At 41.6% G+C, this 27,027-nt stretch overlaps 1 protein-coding gene across 8 annotated transcripts in view; it reads right to left on the minus strand.

The window, feature by feature from the left end:
- Positions 1–541: 541 nt before the first annotated feature.
- The window catches only part of c1h8orf34 (chromosome 1 C8orf34 homolog), a 364,640-nt gene continuing 338,154 nt past the window's right edge, over positions 542–27,027 (minus strand). For 5 of the 8 annotated variants that reach the window (XM_072254127.1, XM_072254031.1, XM_072253854.1 and 2 more), the window contains exons 13-14: positions 25,118–25,215; positions 542–734 (exon numbers count right to left, since the gene is read on the minus strand). In XM_072254127.1, coding sequence (XP_072110228.1) covers positions 722–734; positions 25,118–25,215 — 111 coding nt within the window. In that variant the 3' untranslated portion in view covers positions 542–721. Of the gene's footprint in view, positions 735–25,117; positions 25,216–27,027 lie in introns of those variants that run through there. The other 3 variants (XM_072254215.1, XM_072253949.1, XM_072254434.1) reach the window with 3 other exon arrangements.

The following is a 27,027-nucleotide window of genomic DNA, read 5'->3' on the forward strand; positions in this document are numbered from 1 at the left end:
GTATTGGGTTTGAAGATTTGTGACTAGAATGGAAAATACAATAATAATTGTTTGTATCATTAATCTTAAGAATTTAATTTTCATCATATTATTCTTGGCAATGAGAGCTAATGCATTGAGTGCCTTCATGTTTCAGTTTATTTTGTTTCTTTGAATTTAATATTAAATAAAAATGTAATATTTTCCCAATGATATAATTTTTAATTAAGAAAAAAATCATTATTTATTCGTGACCCAAGATCAAAGATCCCATCACATTAATCAGAAAGTTGCAGTAAAATCTAGTGGAGTGGTCTGTTGGTGGATTGTGTTGTAAGCTCTCTAAAGCAAGGATCCTTGTACTTCATTTTATAAGTGTTCACACATTTGAAACTAAAGATTTACATAAGATAAAAGAGCAACATTCACTTGATTCCCCAATAAATGTTTTATAAAAATACACTGAAAATATAATACTCCCAATGAAACATACATGGCATTCATAACACAAATTAATTTCTTGTTATATTTATTTAAAATGATTTATTACAAACAGGCTATGATAATTAGTGGTGCAATGCAATACTCTATTATATCAATTGTATAATTTCTCATTTTAACTGGTTTTCCTTACAAAAATATAAAAATTGTATAGTTTTACTTCAATGCACAGAAGATATTCAAGCTTTTCATTTGTCTTCTACTGAGTAACATGTTATAAATCTCTCTGGAAATCACTTTGTCAGGTCATAAACCTGGAAGAAGCAGAAAGCACAAATTATTTGTATTGTACTAAGCATGGAACTCTGGCAAGAAATGTTGAATTGATAGGTACATCAACCCAATCAGAAGCACAATAGGAGTACAGCACTATGTGATCTGCAGAAGTGACCCTAGTGGAGTGTCAAAGTACACTTTATTTGCAAGTTTTGGGATATTGTTTGTAGTATACTGTTGAATATTCCTACGTAAATCAAACAACAGAACTGAGTTCTATCAACATCCATTTTCAAGAGCACAGAAGTGCACCTTACCTCTCCAACCCACCCCAAAATACCAGCACATTGGCAAACATAATAAGTCATCTGTAAAAAACTTGTAGTCCTCACTGTAGTTTCATGGTCTTCTTCCAAGTGCTCCAATTTCCTCCCAAAAATGCATATTGATAAGATATCAGGCACTCTGAAGTGTCCCTGGTGTTGAGGAGGAGGGAGGGTGTTGGGTAGAATCATGAGTGCAATGGTGGGGAGAGCAGAGTTGATGTGAATGCTGGACAAAATTAGTGAGGAATGGGATTGTGTTGAGAGCCAGGATGAACTTAATGGGGGTGAATGGTTTCCTTTCATGTCATAGGACTATAGAGTCACTCAGAACAGAAATAGGCTTATTGGCCAACTCGTTCATACCAACTAAGATCCCCAAATAAGCCAGCCAAATTTGCCTGCATTTGGCCCTCGAAACTTTTCCAATCTATGTACCAGTCCAAGTGACTTTTAAATGTGTTAATGGGCTTGCCTCAATCATTTTCTCTGGCAGTTCCTTCCATGGATGCATAACCATCTGCTGAAGTAGTTGACCCTCAAATTCTTCTAAATACAGTGGATTCCGATTAATTGGGCCATCGGTTAAACCGGGCAGTCACCTATTTGGGACAGCTCTTAAGAAAATAGCCAACATTCCCTTCATTTATTTGGGACAATATGCCACTTAATTAGGGCAGGCATCCGTTGCTGAACATTTTCTAACTAGCGTGAGTCATGCACGCCGTGTGGCCAGTAGACACTACTCTGTGCTTAGAACAAACTGTTTTTAAATAGCACTACTTGCAGGGATTTTAGTCACTGACAGTTGGCAAATAATAAACAGCAAGACAATTCAGGATTATTTTGCTCATTGCGGTTTCAAGCATTCAGACTTTGAGATACAAAAAATGGTCAAGAGTGAAAATAAGACAATCTCACTACTTCAGCAAGTTAGGAATTATGAATAATTTGAAGCTATCAACAATCTGCTTGAACATTACAATAAAAATGAAGATTTGAAGGATGTAATTGTCAAAAGCACTGTTTAAATGTCATGGTCCGGATCGGGGTCCCTTTAAATTTAGCTTGTTTATGTTACGATCTGGATCATTGATTCCCTGTTTTCCCGTGTCCTTCGACTTTAGTGATTAGAGGCAATTAACACTCGGCTGAACCGGTAGATTATAGCCTCCGGCTTTCAGCTGTTCGGAGCGGGAGCGTCTGCAAAGTCATCTAAGGTACGGTGTGCTGGTGTCATCTGGCCGGAGCAAGCCCAGTCTCTGCTGAAGCGGGTGCCGGTAATTCGCCTTTTCCGCACCAGAGCAACCCTGTCCAGTTTTCACCAAAGCGAGCCTGCAAAGTTTCCTCACCGAGGTGGGTCCGTCAGTTAACCCACCGGAGGGAATCAAGAACCACTGTCTACCGTTCCCGGGCTGAGTCGAGAGCTCACCACTACCCGGAGGCTCCAAGTCAAGTCCTGGCTCCGGCGGCATTCTAGCACCAAGTCAAGTCCTTGCCCCAGCGGCATTCTAGCACCAAGTCAAGTCCTGGCCCCGGCGGCATTCTAGCACCAAGTCAAGTCCTGGCCCTGGCAGCATTCTAGCACCAAGTCAAGTCCTGGCCCTGGCAGCATTCTAGCACCAAGTCAAGTCCTGGCCCTGGCGGCATTCAAGCACCAAGTCAAGTTCTGGCCCTGGCGGCTTCCCAGTTCTGGGTCAAGTCCTGGCCCTGGCGGTCTGTGATTCCTGTCCTACCCCCTTGTCTGAACCCCTTCTTTGCCCCTCTCACCTCTAGCCCTCATCTGCAGCCCCCGCCTGCACTTCAGTCTAGTTCCATCACCGGAGCTAGATAGGTACTGTCTGGTGTTTATTCGTGTTGGTCTTGTCTTGTCTTGTCCTTGCCTCCGTGGGGTAAGTCAGGCCATCTTGCCATTGCCCTGCGAGGAGCCATGTCTTGTCTTGTCTTGTCCTTGCCTCCGTGGGGTAGGTCAGGCCATCTTGCCATTGCCCCGCGGGGGGTCATGTTCCATCCTGTCTTGTCTTCGCCTCCATGGGGTAAGTCTGGCTGTCTTGCCATTGTCCCGCAGAGGGTCATGAGTCCCGGCCCTATGTCCTGTACCCAAGGAGGGGTTCCGACTCTATGTTCTGTGTATGTGTCCATGGTTCCATGTACCTGCTCCCCAAGACCAAGGCTCTGTGTTTCCATGTTCCTCCTCTCCATAGTCATGTCCATGCCTGGTTCTGGGGTCCGAGCCCGAGGCAAGACCCAGGTACCTAGCCTCTTCATGTCTCCTCTAGTTCTGGGAGCTGATTCCGAGTCCAAGCCCAGACCCTTGGTCCCAGCCTAGTCATAGTCCTGAGTCCTTGTCCAGTTCACTATCTCCTGCTCCTGCCTTGCTCTCCTGGTATCGAACAATAAACTAAATCTAAGTAACCTCACAAGATGTGTCTTGGATTTGGGTCCCCCTTGCTCCCAATGCCCCCGTCAGTGTGACAGAACGCTCTCGCCAAGCATGACCCCAGCAGACACAAACTGTTTTTCGAAACTCTTGTCAGCCTGAAAGTCAAGGTTTTGTTCTGTTTTGCCCACCAGCCAAATACCCACCCACCCACCCGGGTCATCGATAATACAGGCAAATCTGTTGGTCGCCTGGAGGCTCCCATTGGTGGGGGGAGGACTGTCATGGACCGGATTGGGGTCCCTTTAAATTTAGCTTGTTTATGTTACAATCTGGACCGTTGATTCCCTGTTTTCCCATGTCCCTCGACTTTGGTGATTAGAGGCAATTAACACTCGGCTGAACCGGTATTTTATAGTCTCCGGCTTTCAGCCGTTCGGGGCAGGAGTGACTGCAAAGTCATCTAAGGTACGGTGTGCCGATATCATCTGGCCGGAGCAAGCCTCGTCTCTGCCGAAGCGAGTGCCTGTAATTTGCCTTTTCCGCACCGGAGCAACCCTGTTCAGTTACCTCACCAAAGCTAGCCTGCAAAGTTTCCTCACCAAGGTGGGTCCGTCAGTTAACCCACCAGAGGGAATCAAGAACTGCTGTCTACTGTTCCCGGGCCAAGTCGAGAGCTCGCCACTACCCGGAGGCTCCAAGTCAAGTCCTGGCTCTAGCGGCATTCTAGCATCAAGTCAGGTCCTGGTCCTGGCGGCATCCTAGCACCAAGTCAAGTCCTGGTCCCAGCGGCATTCTAGCACCAAGTCAAGTCCTGTTCCCAGTGGCATGCTAGCACCAAGTCAAGTCCTGTCCCTGGCAGCATTCCAGCACCAAATCAAATCCTGTCCCTGGCAGCACTCAAGCACCAAGTCAAGTCCTGGACCTGGCGGCATTCAAGAACCAAGTCAAGTCCGGGCCCTGGCGGCTTCCCAGTTCTGAGTCAAGTCCTGGCCCTGGCGGTCTGTGATTCCTGCCCTACCCCCTTGTCTGAATCCCTTCTCTGCCCCTCTTGCCTCTAGCCCTTGTTTGCAGCCCCCGCCTGCACTTCGGTCTAGTTCCATCACCGGAGCTAGATAGGTACTGTCTGGTGTTCATTTGTGTTGGTCTTGTCTTGTCTTGTCCTCGCCTCTGTGGGATAAGTCTGGCCGTCTTGCCGTTGCCCCACGGGGAGTCATGTCTTGTCCTCGCCTCCATGGGGTAGGTCAGGCCGTCTTGCTGTTGCCCCGCGGGGGGTCATGTTCCCTCCTGTCTTGTCCTTGCCTCCGTAGGGTAAATCAGGCTGTCTTGCCGTTGCCGCGCGGAGGGTCATGAGTCTCGGCCCTACGTCCTGTACCCAAGCAGGGGTCCCAACTCTGTGTTCTGTGTATGTGTCCATGGTTCCACGTACCTGCTCCCCGAGACCGAGGCTCTGTGGTTCCATGTTCCTCCTCTCCCTAGCCCATGTCATGTCCATGCCTGGTTCTGGGGTCCGAGCCCGAGGCAAGACCCAGGTACTGGGTCCTTGCCCAGTCTCGGGCTCGGAGTCCATACCCTAGCATCTTCATGTCTCCTCTAGTTCTGGGAGCTGATTCCGAGTCGAAGTCCAGACCCTTGGTCCCAGCCTAGTCGTAGTCCTGAGTCCTTGTCCAGTTCGCTATCTCCTGCTCCTGCCTTGCTCTCCTGGTATCGAACAATAAACTAAATCTAAGTAACCTCACAAGATGTGTCTTGCATTTGGGTCCACCCTTGCTCCCAATGCCTCCATCAGTGTGACATTGAATGCAGTCCACTGTTTGTGCTGATTCGTTCATTTGCAGTCAATTGAAAGAACACGTCAGCGTACACTGAATGAATTCCTCCATCGATAAATATTAGGAATTAATACACAGTTTTGGCAGTGTTCTAATCTGTTCTGTATTTCATTTCTTACTCAGTTAAACAGCAGTTTGTCTTTTTTATACTTTTTAAACTATTTTCAATATTTTATGTTTTTATTTCAGATTTCCAGTATTTGCATTTTTTTTTGTAATTTATTTTTTATTGAAGTTCATCATCAAACAAAACTTTCCATAAGATGTATTTCAGATACTGTACATATATATCATATAGTCATATTTGTCACAAATCTCCGCATAATATTTATCTGAGGTATACACTTATAGAAAGGAGAAGAGAGAAAGAACAATCAAAAGAAGAAAACTATGTACAAAGTAGGGAGTGATTTGTTTACAACATATTCATTGACTTGTGAGAATAAAATCAGGCCTATGAGGTGTTATATAGTTAAACCATTTTTCCCAGTATGAATCAAATTGTTCCAACTTCTGATTAACAGATGCTGTTATCTTCTCCATTTTGTAAATGTCCATTGTAATTTCCATCCATACATTTAAAGTTGGGCTCTCCTGTGATAACCATTACCTGGTAAGGGTCTTTTTACCAGCCACCAGCAGTATATTCATTAAATATTTATCTCTTTTCAACCATTCTTGAGGTATAAAACCAGAATACTTTCTAAGGGTATTTCACATTTAAAGATATCTTGTAGGGTATTGTGTATCCCACTCTAATAGTCTTTGAATACGGGTCATTCCCAGAAAATATGCATTTTGATTTCCACAATTTCTCCAGAAAACAGGGAGGTTACTATCATAATGGGATTTCTGAGAGGGTGTAATAAAATACCTTATCAAGTTTTTCCACCCGAATTCCCTCCATTTCTGTGAACTGGTACACTTCAATTGATACCTCTATATTATTGTCCAATGTGTTATTGTCCAATGTGAAGTCGAATGTGTTTTAAGATTTGACAACCCTTATACATGCTTGAAATTATTCTACTACCGTTGTCTGAATTATATGCTTTTCTAAATAGCTCTATCAAACATGGAGAGTACTTGCCTTGGTTACATTTTTAACCATCCTATTAACATACTGTCACATCTGGAAATATCGATAAAAGTCTTGTTTTTCTAATAAGTGTTTCTCTTTGAGCATTTCAAAACTGAACAGTGTTCCTTCTTTCATTATATTGCAAATAGCTGTTATTCCTTTAGCTGTCCAGTCCTTAAATCTAGCATCCAGTTTGTTCAGCGGAAAATCCGAGTCATATGCACACCATTTAAGAATTGCAATGTCTCTCTCTAGTTTATATTCTTTTATAATAGTCTTCCATATTTTAAGAGTCTATTTCACCCATGGGTTATCAATAGTATTTATGTAACTTTGTAGGTTGTTATCAGCCAAAATTTCCTGTATGGGGATGGAAAGTATCCCCTCCTCAATGTTTTTCCATTGAACGTCATATGATGGATTGCACCAGCGTATCACAGCTCTCAACTGTACTGTAAAATAGTAATCTCTAAGAGAAGGTAGGCCCCATCCCCCCTTTTCATTGGCTAATCACAAAGTTTTGAGATGAATTCTAGGCCTTTTACCTTGCCATATATATCTTGATAGCATCTTGTTCCATTCATTGAATTGATTTTGGTTAATCTCTATTGGTAGAGTCTGAAAGAGATATAGTAGTCTGGGCAGTATATTCATTTTAATAGATTTAATCCTTGAACTGAGACCAAGAAAAGGAATTAGGTTCCATCTTGTTATGTCTTCCTTAATTTTTTATATATATAGGCTGATAATTGCATTCTGATAATTTTGCCAAATCATTTGGCATAATGATGCCCAAATATTTGACAGACTCTGTTTGCCATGCCCAAGGATATCTACTTTCAATTTCTCTTGGTGGGCTATAGTTATATGAAAGTAGTTGGGTTTTATCTATGTTGATCTTGTATCCTGATAATTGGCCATATTGTTCAAAGGATTGAATCAATTTTGGTAAAGTTTATATTGGTTGACCTAGATAGATCAAAATGTCAATTTTGGCTAATTGGGGCAGCCACTTAAATGGGCCAAAATGTACTGGTCCCGATGTGTCCCAATTAACCAGAATCCACTATTTCGATCCCCTTTCCCTTCATGTTATGTACGCCCTTCATAATTTTATACACTTCTATAGGTCACACATCAGTCTCCTACGCTCCAAATGAATAAACGCCTAGTCTGTTCATCCTCTCTCAATAACTCAAGCCTCCAAGTCTTAGTAACTTTTTTCTGAATCTTCTTTACACACTTTTCAGCTTAATACATGCTTCCTGTTTCAGGGTAATCAAAACCGTACGCAATACTTCAGTGGCAGCCTTACCGATATCTTGTACAATCGCAATGTAATGTCCCAAATCATATATTCAATGTCTTCTACTCCCAATGGTAATTGCCAACATGCCATACCCCTTCTTCACCACCCTGTCTACCTGTGATGTCATGTGGATATATTATGAAACATGTCTATGCTGATCCTTCTCACAATGTTCTAATACAATAGGTAGAAAAAAACAAAACTTTCTGGTCCTATGTCTTTGACTTGACTGGCCTCGGAATTCTCCTCATCACAGGGCCAGTTAGCAAATCCCCCCCCAAAAAAAACAACATCCAGTATTTTGCACATATTGATCCAGCAGACCAGGCACACAACCTTGCTAAAAATAATACAAGTACCCTGAGGGTTACCAGAAGTAATCCACCACTTACAAAAATGCCTTGGCAGCAAGGGTTCTACATTCTGCCTCCCGCAGCCGTCCATCATTGACAAAGTGAAATCAAGAATGTGATGGAATACATTCCTGGATTGATGCAGATCTAACACCTCTCAAGAAACACAATATCATCCAATCACCACTTTAAGTAATCCTTCTTCAACTGTAACAGTATTGTGCAGCTCACTACAGGGTATGTCAAGGCTTTTGTGGCAACAACTCTTTGACTAATGAGCTCAACAATCTTGAGCAAAAAGCTCAGGAACACATGGGCACAATTCTGCCTTCAAGTGCCCCTCCAATCACGCATCTTTCTAATTTGGACAAATACTGCCACCCTTCATCCCACAACTATCAGGCTCTCAAACAAAAGGGGATGACGACACTCACTTGCCCATCTATTGAGATGATCCCACAACCAATGATCTCACTTTAAGGACTCTCTGTCTTGTTAGTTCCAGTTCCTGTTATTTATTGCTGTTTATTTTTAGTTGTATTTGCACAGTATGTTGTCTTCTGCACTCTGGTTGATCCTGTTATAGTTACTATTCTATAGATTTGCTGAGTATGCTCTCAGCTTTGTATGCGGCGACAGAAACAATATGTACTCTGATAACAAAGATTTATTTGGACTTTACTGAGTTACAATTCTGGAACTCCTTTTGGCAGTATTATGGAAGTATCATATTTCCATGAATTACAATGCACTCAGAAAGCAGCATCGCAACACTTTTCTCAAGGTTCATTACACATGGATAGAAAGTGTTGGGCAGGCCATCAGTAACCAAATCCAATGAATGAAGATAAAGGAATTACATTATTCATTTAATCTCTGTAATTGGAAAGCACAGAACATTTGTATTTAGGATGCTCCATAGATCTTAACCTTGTAGACTACACAACATTAATAAATTCCAACAACGATATTGGCAATGTCATTCACCATAACACTATTGGATGTTATTAAGGGTCTTTTCCATATTAGATACAGGCAATTTTAAATTTATGCCCTGGCTGTCATTGATCACGGAAACTGCATTAGAACTACACTTGATGAAAACTGTTACTAGATCATCCTTGGAGTACTGTATATTTTGGCCTCCTATCCAAGAAAGCTTGTGCTGGCATTGGAGGTGGTCCAGAGTAGGTTCATGTGAGGGATTCTGGGAATGAAAGGGTTAACATATGAGGAGTATTTGAATGCTTTGGGCCTGTATTCCCTAGAATGTAGAAGAGTGCAAGGAATATCATGAACAAAGCAGATGAGCTTTGAGCATGGATCAGTACTTGGAGCTATGATGTTGTGGCCATTACAGAGACCTGGATGGCTCAGGGGCAGGAATGGCTACTTAGAATGGCAGGCATTAGATGTTTCAGAAAGGACAGGGAGGGGGGCCGAGAGGTGGAGGCGTAGCACTGCTGATCAGAGATAGATCACGGCTGCAGAAGAGGAGGAAGTCATGGAGGAATTGTCTACTGAGTCTCTGTGGGAGGAAGTTAGAAACAGTAAGGGGTCAATAACTCTACTGGTTGTTTTTTATAGACCACCCAATAGTAACAGGGACACCGAGGAGCAGATGGGAGAAAGATTCTGGAACGGTGCAATAACAACAGGGTTCTTGTGATGGGAGATTTTAATTTCCCCAATCTTGATTGGCATTTCCCTAGAGCAAGGGGTTTGGATGCAGTGGAGTTTGTTAAGTTTGTTGAGGAAGGTTTCCTGACACAATATGTAGATAAGCCTACAAGAGGAGAGGCTGTACTTGATATGGTATTGGGATATGAACCTGGTCAGGTGTCAGGTCTCTCAGTGGGAGAGCATTTTGGAGATAGTGATCATAATTCTATCTCCTTTGCCATAGCATTGGAAAGGGATAGGAGCAGTCAAGTTAGGAAATAATTTAATTGGAGTATGAAGCTATCAGGCAGGAACTTGGAAGTATAAATTGAGAGCAGATGTTCTCAGGAAAATGTACGGTAGAAATGTGGCAAATGTTCAGGGGATATTTGCATGGTGTTCTGCATAGGTACGTTCCAATGAGACAGGGAAAGGATAGTAGGGTACAGGAACCAAGGTGTACAAAGGCTGTTGTAAATCTAGTCAAGAAGAAAAGCACTTGAAAGGCTACTGTGGGAGGTGAGGGAGCAGATTGCTGAGCCTTTGGCAACGATCTTTGCATCATCAATGGGGGTGGGAGAGGTTCCAGAGGATTGGAGGGTTGCAGATGTTTTCCTCCTATTTAAAAAGGGAGCAGAGATAGCCCAGGAAATTATAGACCAGTGAGTCTTACTTCAGTGGTTGGTAAGTTGATGGAGAAGATCCTGACAGACAGGATTTATGAACATTTGGAGAGGCATAATATGATTAAGAATAGTTAGCATGGCTTTGTCAAAGGCAGGTCGTGCCTTACAGCATGTGTGAACTTTTGAGGATGTGACTAAACACATTGATGAAGGTAGAGCAGTAGATGTAGTGTAGATGGATTTCAGCAAGGCATTTGATAAGGTACTCCATGCAAGGCTTATTGAGAAAGTAAGGAGGCATGGGATCCAAGGGGACATTGTTTTGTGGATCCAGAACTGGCTTGCCCACAGAAGGCAAAGAGTGGTTATAGACGGGTCTCCATATAACCATATAACCATATAACAATTACAGCACGGAAACAGGCCATCTCAGCCCTTCTAGTCCATGCTGAACTCCTACTCTCACCTAGTCCCACCGACCTGCACTCGGTCCATAACCCTCCTTTCCCTTCCGCTCCATATATCTATCCAGATTAACTTTAAACAACAATATCGAACCTGCCTCAACCACGTTCCACACAGCCACCACTCTCTCAGTAAAGAAGTTCCCCCTCATGTTACCCCTAAACTTTTGCCCCCTAACTCTCAACTCATGTCCTCTTGTTTGAATCTCCCCCACTCTCAATGGAAAAAGCCTATCCACATCAACTCTATCAATACCCCTCATAATTTTAAACACCTCTATCAAGTCCCCTCTCAACCTTCTACGCTCCAAAGAATAAAGACCTTGTTCAACCTTTCTCTGTAACTTAGGAGATGAAACCCAGGCAACATTTTAGTAAACCTCCTCTGTACTCTCTCAATTTTTCATCATACTTTCCATAACTACCCTTCTTGTTTCCTTTACCTTATACAATTCAATATCCTTCTCCTTAGTGAATACCGAAGAAAAGAACTTGTTCAAAATCTCCCCCATCTCTTTTGGCTCCACACATAGCCGTCCACTCTGATTCTCTAAGGGACCGATTTTATCCCTCACTATCCTTTTGCTATTTATATAACTGTAGAAACCCTTTGGATTTATTTTCACCTTACTTGCTAAAGCTGCTTCGTATCTTCTTTTAGCTTTTGTAATTTCTTTCTTAAGATTCTTTTTACATTCTTTATATTCCTCGAGCACCTTATTAACTGCAAGCTGCCTATACTTATTGTAAATCCCTCTCTTTTTCTGAACCAGGTTTTCTATATCCCTTGAAAACCATGGCTCTCTCAAACTTTTAACCTTTCCTTTCAACCTAACAGGAACATAAAGATCCTGTACCCTCAAAATTTCACCTTTAAATGACCTCCATTTCTCTATTACATCCTTCCCATAAAACAAATTGTCCCAATCCACTCCTTCCGAATCCTTTCACGTCTCCTCAAAGTTAGCCTTTCTCCAATCAAAAATCTCAACCCTGGGTCCAGTCCTATCCTTCTCCATAATTATATTGAAACTAATGGTACTGTGATCACTGGACCCAAAGTGCTCCCCAACACATACCTCCGTCACCTGCCCTATCTCATTCCCTAACAGGAGATCCAACACTGCTCCTTCTCTAGTTGGTTCCTCTATGTATTACTGCAAAAAACTATCTTGCACACATTTGACAAACTTCAAACCATCCAGCCCTTTTACAGAATGGGCTTCCCAGTCTATGTGTGGAAAATTAAAATCTCCCACAATCACAACCTTGTGCTTACTACAAATATCTGCTATCTCCTTACAAGTTTGCTCCTCTAATTCTCGCTCCCCATTAAGTGGTCTATAATACACCCCCATAAGCGTCACTACACCTTTGCTATTCCTCAATTCCACCCAAATAGCCTCCCTCATTCAGCATGGAGGTCGGTGACCAGTGGTGTGCCTCAGGGATCTGTTCTGGGACCCCTTCTCTTTGTGATTTTTATAAATCAACTGGATGAGGAAGTGGGGGGATGGGTCAGTAAACTTGCTGATGACATAAAGATTGTGGGTGTTGTGGATAGTGTGGAGGGCTGTCAGAGGTTACAACGGGACATTGATAGGATGCAAAACGGGGCTGAGAAGTGACAGATGGAGTTCAACCCTGATAAATATGAGGTGGATTATTTTGGTAGGTCAAATATGATGGCAGAATACAGAATTAATGATGTCTCCTGGCAGTGTGGAGGATCAGAGGGATCTTGGGGCCCAAGTCCATAGGACACTCAAAGCTGCTGCGCAAGTTGACTGTGTGGTTAGGAAGGCATACAGCGTATTAGCCTTCATCAACCGTGGGATTGAGTTCAAGAGCCAAGAGGTAATATTACAGTTATATAGGACCCTAGTCAGACCCCACATGGAGTACTGTGATCAATTCTGATCACCTCACTACAGGAAGGATGTGGAAACTATAAAAAGGGTGCAGAGGAGATTTATAAGGATGTTACCTGGATTGGGAGCATGCCTTATGAGAAAAGGTTGAGTGAACGCGGCCTTTTCTCCTTGGAGTGACAGAGGATGAGAGGAGACCTGATAGAGGTGTATAGATGATGCGAGGCACTGATCGTGTTGATAGTCAGAGGTTTTTTCCCAGGGCTGAAATGGCTAACACGAGAGGGGACAGTTTTAAGGTGCTTGGAAGTAGGTACAGAGGAGATGTCAGGGGTAAGTTTTTTATGCAGAGAGTGGTGAGTGTGTGGAATCGGCTGCTGGTGATGGTAGCGGAGGTGGATACAATAGGGTTTTTAAGGTCCATGGATAGGTACATGGAGCTTAGAACAATAGAGGGCTATGGGTAAGCCTAGGTAATTTCTAAAGTAAGTACATGTTCGGTACAGCATTGTGGGCTGAAGGGCCTGTATTGTGCTGTAGGTTTTTTATGTTTCTATGAGGGGGTATCGCATTGAAACCCTTTTGAATATTGAAAGGCCTAAATAAAGTGGATGCAGAGGAGATTTTTCTAATAGTTGAGAGTCCAGGACCAGAGGTTACAGCCTCAGAATACAAGGATGTCCCATTGGAACAGAAATGAGGAGGAATTTCTTTTGCTGGAGGGTGGTGAATCTGTGGTATTCATTGCCAATTGGGTATATTTAAAGTGGGGTTTGATAAAGCTGATAGGCTTGTGATCAGAAAGGATGTCAAAGATTATGTGGAGAAGGCAGCAGAATGGGGTTGAAAGAGATAATAAATCAGTTATGATCAAATGGTGGAGCAGATTTAATGGGTCAAATTTTAGAAGGATGTAAAATTTATAAGGAGAATATTGACAAGGATGTTGCTGAGACATGAGAACCTGATTTAAATGGAAAGGTTGAATAGGTTAGGACTAGAAGATTGAAGATTGAGGGGAGATTTGATAGAGGTATACAAAATTATCGGATGTATAGATTGGGCAAGTGCAGAAAGGCTTTTCCACTGAGGTTGGATGAGACTACAATTAGAGGTCATGGGTTAAGGGTGAAAGGTGAAATATTTAAATGGAATATGAGGGGGAACTTCTTCACTCAGAGGGTAGTGAGAGTGTGGAATGAGCTGCTAGTGCAAATGGTGGATGGGGGTTCAATTTCAACATTGAAGAGAAATTTGTTTCGGTACATGGATGGAAAGGGTATGGAAGGCTATGGTCTGGGCGTAGGTCAATGAGACGAGGAAGATTAATGGTTCAGCATGGATGGGATGGGCCAAAGGCCTGTTTCTGTGCTTTATCGTGTTCTATGACTCTATGCCTCTAAATAGCCTAATTCTGCTCCTATATCTTATGGTCTTATTGTCTAAGAATTTTTACTTTTTCTAACAATGTTTGGACAGCAATATAAAAACAAATATAGACAAGAACTCAGAACTAAAGTCAATATAAGGTTTCACTTGGTGTTTAAATCTGTGCACTACAGTATTCACTTTCAGTATTATATTTCAACTAAAGACCCACCCCCTCTTAAAACACTAACAGATGTGCACAGAATTCTTCAAAAATAAATTAATTTATGATCACAAAACATAATTGTATTCTAACATATGAATGTTAAATGAATTGACTCACTTCCTGAGTCCAAAATGAGATCACTGGAGCACAAATTGTATTCAGGCTTTTTGCTATTTCAGTCAAAGTGTCAGTCTAAATTAAATGCATCTCCTTGTGGTATCAAACCAAAACTGGAACTAGTAGCTGTAAATTATGAGCTTCACCAAATAACAAATTATATTGTATCTTTTTAATGTTCTAAGGAATGAAATGGAATAAAAATGATTATTGAGTTGCATCAGGATTTTGCAGCACAAATAACAAATTGGGGTCAGGGTCTTAAGGCACAGAATTGAGTGTAATAAGTCCTTTTGTTCTCCACGTTCATGCCACTGTTTTTGTTGCCAATTCACAGTAATCACACTTGTCCACATTCAATCCATATATTTCACTGTCTTCCCTCTTCAAGTGCCTGTCTAAGTGTTAATAAATCTGGTTGTATTCAATTCCATCTCAGACTCTGGCAACACATTCCAGATTTCAACCACTCTCTGTTTAAAAATAAACTTTCCCCTCAGATCCCCTTTAAAACTCCTTCATTTCCATTCAGCCAAATTCATGTTGTTCCTGATACACTTACTTTGAGAAAGTGATTCTAACTATCTCCTCTGTGTTTCTTATAATGTTATATGACTCTGTCGGGTCACTCCCAGTTTATCCAATCTCTCCCCATAACTGAAGTGCTCCAGTCCAGAGAACATCCTGGTGAATCTCCTTTGCGTCCTCTCCAGTGAGCCATATCCTTTCTACAGTGCGATGACACAATACTTGACGTGTGACTATGTGAACATTTATATTCTCTGTCCCAAAGAATGAAGGTAAGCATGTCATATACCTTCATCATCATCCTCTCCAGTTACATTTTCAGGGAACTTTGAACTTGATCCCCATCACACAATACTTGTTTTGCATATCTTGTCCCTAAATGCATCACTGTATACTTGCCAGGATTAAATTCTATCTTACAAATGTTTCTTCTGATCTATATCCTGGCCTTATGTTTTAGTTTTAGACAGACTTCTTCATTATTCACATCACCACCATCCTTACTGTCACCTTTAGACTTGCTAAGCATACCTCCTCCCCGAGACACCAATAATTATTACAAAGGGAAGTCTCAGCACCCCTTCCTCTGCTTATTCAGTGATCATAGACGTCCAATTAGAAAAGCATCTTCAGCCTTCTATCACCAAGACTATTTAGGATCAATTTTAGCCAGCTTTCCTTGGATTCCGTGTGCCTTGACCAGTCTACAGTGCAGGAGCTTGTCAAATGCTTTACTCAAGTCCATTTTTGTAACTTTTTTGTAACTTATAGTGATTTTTATGGATTACACTGTACTGTGCCACAAAAAAACAAATTTCACGAAATGTAGTGACAATAAAACCTGATTTTTTTTAAGCTTTAATATCTTACATGTTAAAGCACGGATTGATACCTGGAAGTATGATGTGGTAGCTATTACTGAAACATGGTTGCAGGAGGGGTGCAACTGGCAACTAAATATTCCTGGATTTCATTGCTTCAGGTATGATAGAATTGGAGGGACAAGAAGGGGAGGTGTTGCATTGCTTGTCAGAGAAAATATTACGGTGGTGCTCTGGCAGGATAGATTAAAGGGCTCATCTAGAGAGGCTATTTGGGTGGAATTGAGGAATGGGAAAGGTGTAGTAACACTTATAGGGGTGTATTGTAGACCACCTAATGGGGGGGGGGAAGAATTGGAGGAGCAAATTTGTAAGGAGACTGCAGATATTTGTAGCAAGCACAAAGTTGTGATTGAGAGAGATTTTAATTTTCCACACATAGACTGGGAAGCCCATACTGTAAAAGGGCTGGATGGTTTGGAGTTTGTAAAGTATGTGCAGGATAGTTTTTTGCAGCAATACATAGAGGTACCAACTAGAGAAGGGGCAGTGTTGGATCTCCTGTTAGGGAATGAGACAGAGCAGGTGATGGAGGTATGTGTTGGGGAGCACTTTGGGTCCAGTGATCACAATGCCATTAGTTTCAATATAATTATGGAGAAGGGTAGGTCTGGACCCAGGGTTGAGATTTTTGACTGGAGAAAAGCTAACTGTGAGGAGATGTGAAAAGACTTAGAAGGAGTGGATTGGGACAAATTGTTTTATGGGAAGGATGTAATAGAGAAATGGAGGTCATTTAAAGGTGAAATTTTGAGGGTACAGGATCTTTATGTTCCTGTTAGGTTGAAAGGAAAGGTTAAAAGTTTGAGAGAGCCATGGTTTTCAAGGGATATAGAAAACCTGGTTCAGAAAAAGAGAGGGATTTACAATAAGTATAGGCAGCTTGCAGTTAATAAGGTGCTCGAGGAATATAAAGAATGTAAAAAGAATCTTAAGAAAGAAATTACAAAAGCTAAAAGAAGATATGAGGTTGCTTTGGCAAGTAAGGTGAAAATAAATCCAAAGGGTTTCTAGAGTTATATTAATAGCAAAAGGATAGTGAGGGATAAAATTGGTCCCTTAGAGAATCAGAGTGGACGGCTATGTGCAGAGCCAAAAAAGATGGGGGAGATTTTGAACAATTTCTTTTCTTCGGTTTTCACTAAGGAGAAGGATATTGAATTGTGTAAAGTAAGGGAAACAAGTAAGGTAGTTATGGAAACTATGATGATTAAAGAAGAGGAAGTACTGGTGCTTTTAAGGAATATAAAAGTGGGTAAGTCTCCAGGTCCTGACTGGATATTCCCTAGCACTTTGAGGGAAGTTAGTGTAGAAATAGCAGGGGCTCTGACAGAAATATTTCAAATTTCATTAGAAACGGGGATGGTGCCAGAGGATTGGCGTATTGCTCATGTTGTTCCATTGTTTAAAAACGATTCTAAGAGTAAACCTAGCAATTATCGGCCTGTGAGTTTGACGTCAGTGGTGGGTAAGTTGATGGAAAGTATTCTTAGAGATGGTATATATAATTACCTGGATAGACAGGGTCTGATTAGGAACATTCACCGTAGATTTGTGCGTGGAAGGTCATGTTTGACAAATCTTACTGAATTTTTTGAAGAGGTTACTAGGAAAGTTGACGAGGGTAAAGCGGTGGATGTTGTCTATATAGACTTCTGTAAGGCTTTTGACAAGGTTCCACACGGAAGGTTAGTTAGGAAGGTTCGATCATTAGGTATTAATATTGAAGTAGTAAAGTAGATTCAGCAGTGGCTGGATGGGAGATAGCAGAGAGTAGTGGTGGATAACTGCGTGTCAGATTGGAGGCCGGTGACTAGTGGTGTGCCTCAGGGATCTGTACTGGGTCCAATGTTGTTTGTCATATACATTAATGATGGGGTGGTAAATTGGATTAGTAAGTATGCAGATGATACTAAGATAGGTGGCGTTGTGGATAATGAAGTAGGTTTTCAAAGCTTGCAGAGAGATTTAGACCACTTAGAAGAGTGGGCTGAAAGATGGCAGATGGAGTTTAATGCTGATAAATGTGAAGTGCTACATTTTGGTAGGACTAATCAAAATAGGATATACATGGTAAATGTTAGGGCATTGAAGAATGCAGTAGAACAGAGGGATCTAGGAATAATGGTGCATAGTTCCCTGAACGTGGAATCTCATGTGGATAGGGTGGTGAAGAAAGCTTTTGGTATGCTGGCCTTTATAAATCAGAGCATTGAGTACAGGAGTTGGGATGTAATGTTGAAATTGTACAAGGCATTGGTAAGGCCAAATTTGGAGTATTGTGTACAGTTTTGGTCACTGAATTATAGGAAAGATGTCAACAAAATTGAGAGACTACGGAGAAGATTTACTAGAATGTTACCTGGGTTTCATCTCCTAAATTACAGAGAAAGGTTGAACAAGTTGTGTCTTTATTCTTTCGAGCATAGAAGGTTAAGGGGGATTTGATAGAGGTATTTAAAATTATGAAGGGGATAGATAGAGTTGACGTGGATAGGTTTTTTCCATTGAGAGTGGGGGAGATTCAAACAAGAGGACATGAGTTGAGAGCTAAAGGGCAAAAGTTTAGGCGTAACATGAGGGGGAACTTCTTTACTCAGAGAGTGGTAGCTGTGTGGAATGAGCTTCCAGCAGAAGCGGTAGAGGTAGGTTCGATATTGTCATTTAAAGTAAAATTGGATAGCTATATGGACAGGAAAGGAGTGGAGGGTTATGGGCTGTGTGCAGGTTGGTGGGACTAGGTGAGAGTAAGCATTCGGCACGGACTAGAAGGGCCGAGGTGGCCTGTTTCCGTGCTGTAATTGTTATATGGTTGTATTCACCACCTTAAATAAGTATTCTATTGCAGTCCTGAATTTTGAATCACAAATCCTGAAAACGATTAGTGGAATCAGAAGGCGAGTCATTTGTCACAGAATAACAACCCACTGGTCAGCTCTTGCAGTGGAGTATCTTTACGGATGATCCAGTTAAGTTTCTGGTCTGATGCTGGAATTTGTAGCATTAGGCAGGTCATCGATCCAGGACTTCCGGCTAACGATTCCGATAAATACAGTCATTTTACATTTATTTCCTAGATGGATTCCATAATCATTGAGGATGTCAATGTTCATACAGTCTTTTTCTTCAGTGTGTAATTTTACACTCCCATTCACTACTGGATGAAGCAAATCTGCACAGTTTTGTTCTGTATATCAACACACACAAAATGCTGGAGGAAATCAGCAAGTCAGGCAGCATCTATGGAAGGGAAGAAACAGTTGATGTATTGGCTGAAAAGGGACTTGGCCCAAAATGTTGACTCTTTCATTGATGCCTGACTTGCTGAGTTCCTATAGCATTGTGTGTGTGTGTTGCTCAAAATTTCCAGCACCTGAAGAATCTCTTCTGTTCAGGAGATCAATTGGCTTTGGACTTAGTTAGCTGTTAATGTTGTTTGGCATCTACACACTGTATTGCCATCTCATCAGATTGCCTCTCCCCATTTTTAAAATGCTTTTCTTCTCAGCATGAAAGCAGACTGATTCTCCTAACTTATTAGTCATGGTAAACTGAGCACCCAATCATAGATGCCGCAGTGCACCTCAGGTATGCTCAAGTTCGAGCGTTTAGATTAATTTTGAATCTACCCTGCTTATTAGAGCTGCACAACATGGATATTTTCAGTGTAAAGACTGTACTTTCAGAATGATTATGTAAGTCAGCGGTCCCCAACCACCGGGCCGCAAAGCATGAGCTACCAGGCTGCGAGGAAACCTTTCCTCATTCCCTGTCACGGCCACTGTTGAGCCATCATGCATGCGAGGTCATTACGCACGTTTCATCCATGTCAGTGCGGGAAGCAGATTAACTCCTCGAGCTTGCAAATGACGGCAGGCTGAAAAGCATGTTTGGCATAACATCTCTGCTGGCGCCGGCATTCTGGATCAAAGTCAAGGCTGAATATCCTGAGATAGCCACGAAAGCACTGAAAACGTTGCTTCTATTTCCAACATATCTCTGCAATGAATGCAACGAAAACTAAATTGCGGAATAGACTGAACATAAGGAACCCCCTTTGAGTATCACTGTCTCCCATCACCCCTCGATAGGATAGTCTTGTTGCAGGAAAACAAGCCCACGGCTCCCACTGATTCAGCGATATTGGTGTTGCAATGATTTTATATGTTCATATGGGGAAAGTATGTGCTGTGTGTTTAATATCCAAACGTTACTTAAAATGTTATGATGCTATTGACTTATGAGTGACCTATATAACCATATAACAATTACAGCACGGAAACAGGTGATCTCTGCCTTTCTAGTCCGTGCCGAACGCTACTCTCACCTAGTCCCACCAACCTGCACTCAGCCCATAACCCTCCATTCCTTTCCTGTCCAAATACCTATTAAATTTTTCTTTAAGTGATAATATCGAACCTGCCCCTACCACTTCTTCTGGAAGTTCGTTCAACACTTAACCTCAAGCTCTCCTGTCCTCCCCTGATAACTGACTTATCACTATATTCATGCGAGGAAAATATGCGCTGTGTGTTTAATATTAAATTCGTTAGATAAACCCTTTTAGAAACGAAAATGAGTGTATTAGCCACTTATCACCTGTATTCCGGTCGTGATTAACACTCCCCCCCCCCCCCCGAACAGAATCGCCAAAAACAATCTGTAGAAAAAAAATCGGCACGTACACACATGCGCACACAAGTGCCCGCGCAAGGCTTCCTGGTCATTGTAGTCTCTCTAGGGGTAAACACAACGTATTTGACTGCTACTCTTGTCCGTTGGCAACCCTACCAACCACCCCCCCCCCCCACCCCCCCACCGGTCGGCCAGTCTGCAAGAATATTGTCAATATTAAACCGGTCTGCAGTGCAAAAAAGGTTGGGGACCCCTGATGTATGTCCCTTCTTCTGATACTGACAAGAACAGATGTCTCTGTGAACTTTAGATTGACAAGGATGTGGCAAAGTAGATTCCTCTCTCCTGTCCTTTCACCATCTGCCACAACCTCAGCCATTCTGGATGGGCTCTCACAAATACTCAACACTGAGTGACCTAGCTATATTCCTTAATTGAATGGCTCGAGATTATTCTGCAATATTGCCATCTCCAGCACCCACCCACCCAACCTAATACAGATTTAGCTGCAAATGCTATTTCTACAACACACACAAAATGATGAAGGGCCTCGGCCCAGAACATCGACTGTTTTCTTTTCCATAGATGCTGCCTGGCCTGCTGAGCTCCTCCAGCACTTTGTGTGTGTGTGTGTGTGTTGTTTGGATTTCCAGCATCTGCAGATCTTCTCTTGTGTTTGATTGGGCTTTATTTTTACAGTTGGTTCACCATATTGAAGTTTATTTGGTCTCTACACAAGGTGGTCTCGTGGGCAGTGGAGGTACCATTCCTGCCACTTGTTCTACCTCATGAGGGCAGAAAGTAGCCTTGCAATACACTCACAGCTTGGATGCTGAGACCATACTCATCTGTACTCTTCCCAAGTAATAGTGTTATTGTTAATTAGTGATGGTGGGAAGGTTGTGGTATCTGGGTGGCAGCAACTAGTCACATTGTACGGCATCATTATCCATTGCAGTGCTTTTCTTCTTTCATCTCCTAGGTAACATGATATCTGCGACAGATCTAGCAAATTCCTGGCTAACTCTTTGAAATGCTAATTATTCCACATACTTCCTCTCCTATACTTTTTTTTGGGAACTACAAGAACTCATACTTCTTCACTCAGAGGGTCATGAGAGTGTGGAACGAGCCGCCAGCAAAAGTGGTGCACGCATGCGAGCTCGATGCCAGCCTTTGAGTGAAGTTTGGATAGGTACATGGATGGCAGGGCTATGGCCCCACTTCAGGTCAATGGAAGTAGGCAGTTTAAATGGTTTCAGCATGGACTGAATCAGCTGAAGGGCCTGTTTCTGTGCTGTACATTTCTATGACTCTATACATTCCCCATAACATCATGGCATGGATTTCCCTGGCTCCCTCTTGTAAGCCATGAGACAGGTGCAGCGCATATGTTTCGGCCAAGCTGTGGCTGATTACAGTGTCTGGAAAGGTACAGAGGAGATGTCAGGGGTAAGTTTTATTACGCAGAGAGTGGTGAGTGCATGGGATGGGCTGCCAGCGGTGGCAGTGGAGGCAGAAACGATAGGGTCTTTTAAGAGACTCTGGAATGGATACATGGAGCACAGAAAAATAGAGGGCTATAGGTAAGCCTAGATCGTTCTCAGGTAAGGACATGCTCGGTACAGCTTTGTGGGCCGAAGGGCCTGTATTGTGCTGTAGGTTTTTTTATGTTCCTACGTTTCATGGCCTGCAGCACCACTGGCATAGGCCTGCCCGAAATGAATGTGTCATACCCAAGTGGAACAAAGCGGAGTGCAGGTGTGACATGCACCCAGCCATTGACTTCCAAGTATTCCAGTCGTCTTTCAGCTGGAAAAACTTCTCCACAAAATTGCTGCATTATAGGGGAAGCTCCCTTATCCAAAACCATTGTAAAGCTTGGGTTGGGAAAGAGGTCACAGACTCATGAAGGTGTGCTGCTCATTCAACTTAATTATTTCCACTGCAGACTCCCTGAGATTGGAGTCCATTTCCTAGGGGTCCAAAGAAAGCCATTTCCAGAATCTTGATGGGAAGCAAAAAATGTATTCAGCTCCTCGAGACACTTGCTCCAAGTTTTCATTTACTCTCTCTAGATTTCTTGGCTGAAAGTCTTTGCAGCAATATATTTCTTTTACCAATTCCACAACGGCCACAAATCTAAGCACTTGTTGCCGAGAAGCAGCATTCCTGGCACGTTACTGAATGTGCTAATGAGTTGGCTCTGTGAATAACAGCAGAGTCAATGGAGCAATTCTCCCAAGTTCTTTCAGAATAAATAGTACCATGGTACGTTGAGGTAAACATGGGTCAAGGTGCCTTTACCTCTAATTTCCTTCCACTGATTGGGGAAGCTTTATGCCTCCTCCAAATAATCCAGTTAAAATAAACAATAACAGTACTTAATATCTTGCTGCAAAAGTACTTGAATTTTACTGCACTGTATATGAGAGCTGCCATGATAATTGGCTGTAATAGGTAGCAGACTTACTCTGCAATAATTCTGCTGTTTTCTTTTGTTCTTGTTACATGGCATAAAAGTAGGGTTAATTTTCTCATCTTTATGCAAGTCAGGTTAGTCAAGCACTGCAATGAATCTTGTCAGAATATTATAAAATGAAATATAACTGTACAGTTTTACACAGTTCCAATGGTAACGTTATATGCATGTGGGAAGCATATTGTTGGTGGGTCTGGAAGTATGTAAACTTCAATAGGCAAATGATGGAATAACCAACATCTGGATCAGCGAGGATGTGATGCGGAGACTTTCCAAGGCACTGGTGAGGCCTCACCTTGAGTATTGTGAACTGTTTTGGGCCTCTCATCTTAGAAAAGATGTGCTGGCATTGGAGAGGGTCCAGAGGAGGTTCACAAGGATGATTCTGGGAATGAAGGGGTTATCATACGAGGAACGCTTAATGGCTCTGAGTCTGTATTCACTGGAATTTAGAAGGATGGGGGAGATCTCATTGAAACCTTTCAAATGTTGAAAGACTATACAGAGTAGATGTGGAAAAGACATTTCTCATGGGGAGTCTAGGACATGAGGGCACAGCCTCAGGTTAGAGAAGTGGCCACCTAAAACAGAAATGCAGAGAAATTTCTTTAGCCAGAGGGTGGTGAATTTGTGGAATTTGTCGCCACATGCAGCTGTGGAGGCCAGGTTGTTGCATGTATTTAAGGTAGAGATAAGTAGTTTCTTGATTGGACATGGCTTTAAAGGTTTCTGGGAGAAGGCCGGAGAGTGGGGTTGAGGAGGGTAAAAAAGGACCAGCCATGAATGAATGTTGGAGCAGACCCAATGGGCCAAATGGCCTAATTCTGCTCCTATGTCTTATGGTCTTAATTACGGATATCACCAAAGGCATGCTGAAGGAAAGAGATCACTGGAGCTCAGTGGATGCCAATTGAAATTGCCAGCTCAAAGTACAAGGCACACCACTTCTTCTGGGATAGCAAACAGGAAAAGGAACCCAAATTAAGTGTGGTTCATTTTTCCTTTGTAAAAGAGCTAATCCAGTGTGTCAGCAACTGCCCCGACGGAATAAGTAAACCGTTTTGACTCACTCTAACACAGAACCAGCATACATCAGTGTTTTAGCCCTTTTCTTCAGAAGCTACAAATGAGATCAAGAAACATTTCTACTGTTAACTTTAAAAGACTTTGTCCATTTCCTGGGGGAGACAATTTGATCCTCCAGAGTAAATTCAATGCTGCTGTTGGAAACAAATTTTTCACCGGATTGGAGATAATCTACTGGACAAATAGGAAACTGGGAGACCTACATCACTGACATTCTGAAGCCATGGTTACTTCAACCTCCGTCAGCAAACAGCACCACACAATTGACTGTTGCATATGTGCATGTTTGGAGACTCTGCTGTAAGTCATTTTTGACTCATTTAGTGAAGCACAGGAAAGAATGAGCATTACATTAAATATCTACAAAACAACCTGTTTCCTGAGACAACAGTCTCTTCAATAGCCAAACTGGAATCCAACCTACCAAGTCTCCATGGGTCCCTTAAGCTTCACTCTTCTGGGTCAGAGAAGAAGGACTTGAGGGACCTTGTCGAAAGCTTTACTAAAGTCCATGATCACAACATCCATTGCCCTACCCTTACCAAATGTCTTCACTACCTCCTGAAAAAACTTACTTGTTTGTAAGACATGACTTTCCCTGCTAAAAGAATGCTGACTATCCCTAATGTTATGCTTTTCCAGATGTGAGTGCCACTGATGTAAGACTTGTAGACTTTTAAATTCTAGCTTCTTCTTTATTGCATTTCTTAATCAGAGGCATAGCATTGGCTTTTCCACAGTCCTCTTGGACCTCACCTGTGACTAAAGAGAATACAAAAATTTTTTTTTCAAGGCTGTAACAAACCCCTCTCTTACTTCACACAATAACCTAGGATAGGTCCTATCAGACACTGGGGACTTGCTCATCTTTAAGTTCTTCAAGACAGCCAACATCTCCTCCTCCTTCATATATATAGGCCTCAGAATATCAGCATATGTCTCCCTGATCTCACTGACTTCCGGGTTCCTCTCCTTGGTGAATACCGATGTGAAGTATTTGTTTAGTGATGATTTTCAAGAGGGGATGGGATTATGGCATCCAATGGATGGGAATTCAGTGAAGGTAATACTGATGATTTTCAAGAGGGGATGTTTAGATACATGCTGATTGTGATACCATCAAAGCTGGAACTAGCATCGGTGGCAAAATTAACAAACATATAGAGTACATTGACTTGTAATCCACATCATACATACTCACACTTGTCCTGACCAGGATCCGCACCTTCATTATCTGTATTACTGGGTAAAGTCCATGGTTGGCGAGTAGCTAACGACTGTGGAAAAGATTCATCCTAAGGAAAGGTAAAGTACATCTTAGAACCTATGGATTAATTAATAGCAAACTCTAGTAACATCTTAATAATGGCATTTCACTTTAATTGTACAGAATGTATCTATCCATAGAAGATGTTCTGACAAATTTAAAACGGTAAAACAAATGCATTAACAAAAGAATTATCTATAATATCCATCCTACAAATATTCAGCTTATTTAATTCTTCACCTATGCTTTATGGCCTTTTCTTGCAAAGATCCCACAATAGTAAGGCAATGAATATTGATTCACATTTTATTAACATTTTTATTGAGAAATATATGTTTCTGAAGAAAATTCTCTGTTCCTTAAGTTGTATCATATACATATCATCTTCATCCACTTCACAGTGAACATGGGACATTAGCTTAACCTCTGAAAGACAGTCCTTCTGACAATGCAGTACTTCAGCACCGCAATTATTTAACTATCCCTATTATATAGTTAAGTTCTGAAATTAAGCTTACAACTTCACAACAAGCGAGCTGACGTTGATTTTGCAGCAACATCATGACAGTACTAGATTTATAAATCTTTGAAGGAACATAGTGATCACCTATGTGATCGTCCACTTTAAAAAGCTGTTTCTCAATTTTAAGAGACTAAAACATTTTGTCTTGTATTTTCTTATGGTTGCACATGTGCTCACTATTACATGGGAGAAAGTTTGTTGATTTGATTTCGTATAAGTTTTATCTAGTTATTTGCCTCAGATAATTTGAATTAAGAAATAGCTGTGATTAACAATGTTATAAACCAAAAGTCAAATATAATGAAATAAAAGGAGAATAGCTTTTCCGTTCATTTATGTCGTATTGTATTTAATAGAGATTTAATAGCACTGTGGATTCATATCTGGACAGTTAGATTTAGTACTGCGATTTAGGCTAAAAAAAAAGTCATTTGGCCAAAGGCTGTTTAATTTTCTGATGAATGTAAAAGTACCATAAGACTGTCCTCATACCTTTCCCTTCAATAGCTCCAAGAACACACAGATCTTCATTAATAAATGTTAATTCAATAATGAATTTCTAAAATTGCCTGCATTAGCAGAAAGAAGAGCTACTGTAAAACGCTAGCTACATTAGAACAGAATTTCTAAAACTTCAGAGGTTTGAAAAGTGAGAGCTTTATTCCAAATTAGGCTGACCTGATTCTTGTTGATGCTGAGAAAGGAAAGTGAGCAATATCTGACTATTCAGTACTACAGTCAGCATTAAGTTCAACAAACACATTTAAATAAATATTCAAATTAATAAATAGGAGTGTTCAAAATATAATAAATACTCCTTTGGAATTCCTGTCACAGCAGAGGGAAGCATTCAAATGAATAATACAATGATATACATCATGCATCTAGTGAACTGCCAGCTTTTATAGTTTATTGCCCTCAAGTTTACTCAGCTGCCGTTATTGTAATGTCTTAATATAGGTTGCAGCAGTTAAATTGGAGGAAACCCTTGGGCATGCTGGGTGGGAGCGCTGGAGTGGGGGGGGGGGGGAGGAAGAAGTGAAACTGATCTTTGCCAGTTGTACAAAACAGACTTGGAGTCACTTGACAGACCATTTTACACTGTACTCATTTTATTCCCATCGAAACCTCAGACAATGACCCCTCTGTCACACTATGACTAAGTGCTTAAGTACTGTAGATTATCATCAATACCAGAGTATAGCAGAATGCACTTTACACTTGAAAGTATTCCTTTCACAAAAAAAACTCTCGGTGTGAAATCGCTACCTGATTTCACTGCAGAGAGTCTAAGGTAGATAGAATCTTTGAAAACCA

Source organism: Mobula birostris, chromosome 1, assembly GCF_030028105.1.
Source record: "Mobula birostris isolate sMobBir1 chromosome 1, sMobBir1.hap1, whole genome shotgun sequence".
Taxonomy (NCBI): Eukaryota; Metazoa; Chordata; class Chondrichthyes; order Myliobatiformes; family Myliobatidae; genus Mobula; species Mobula birostris.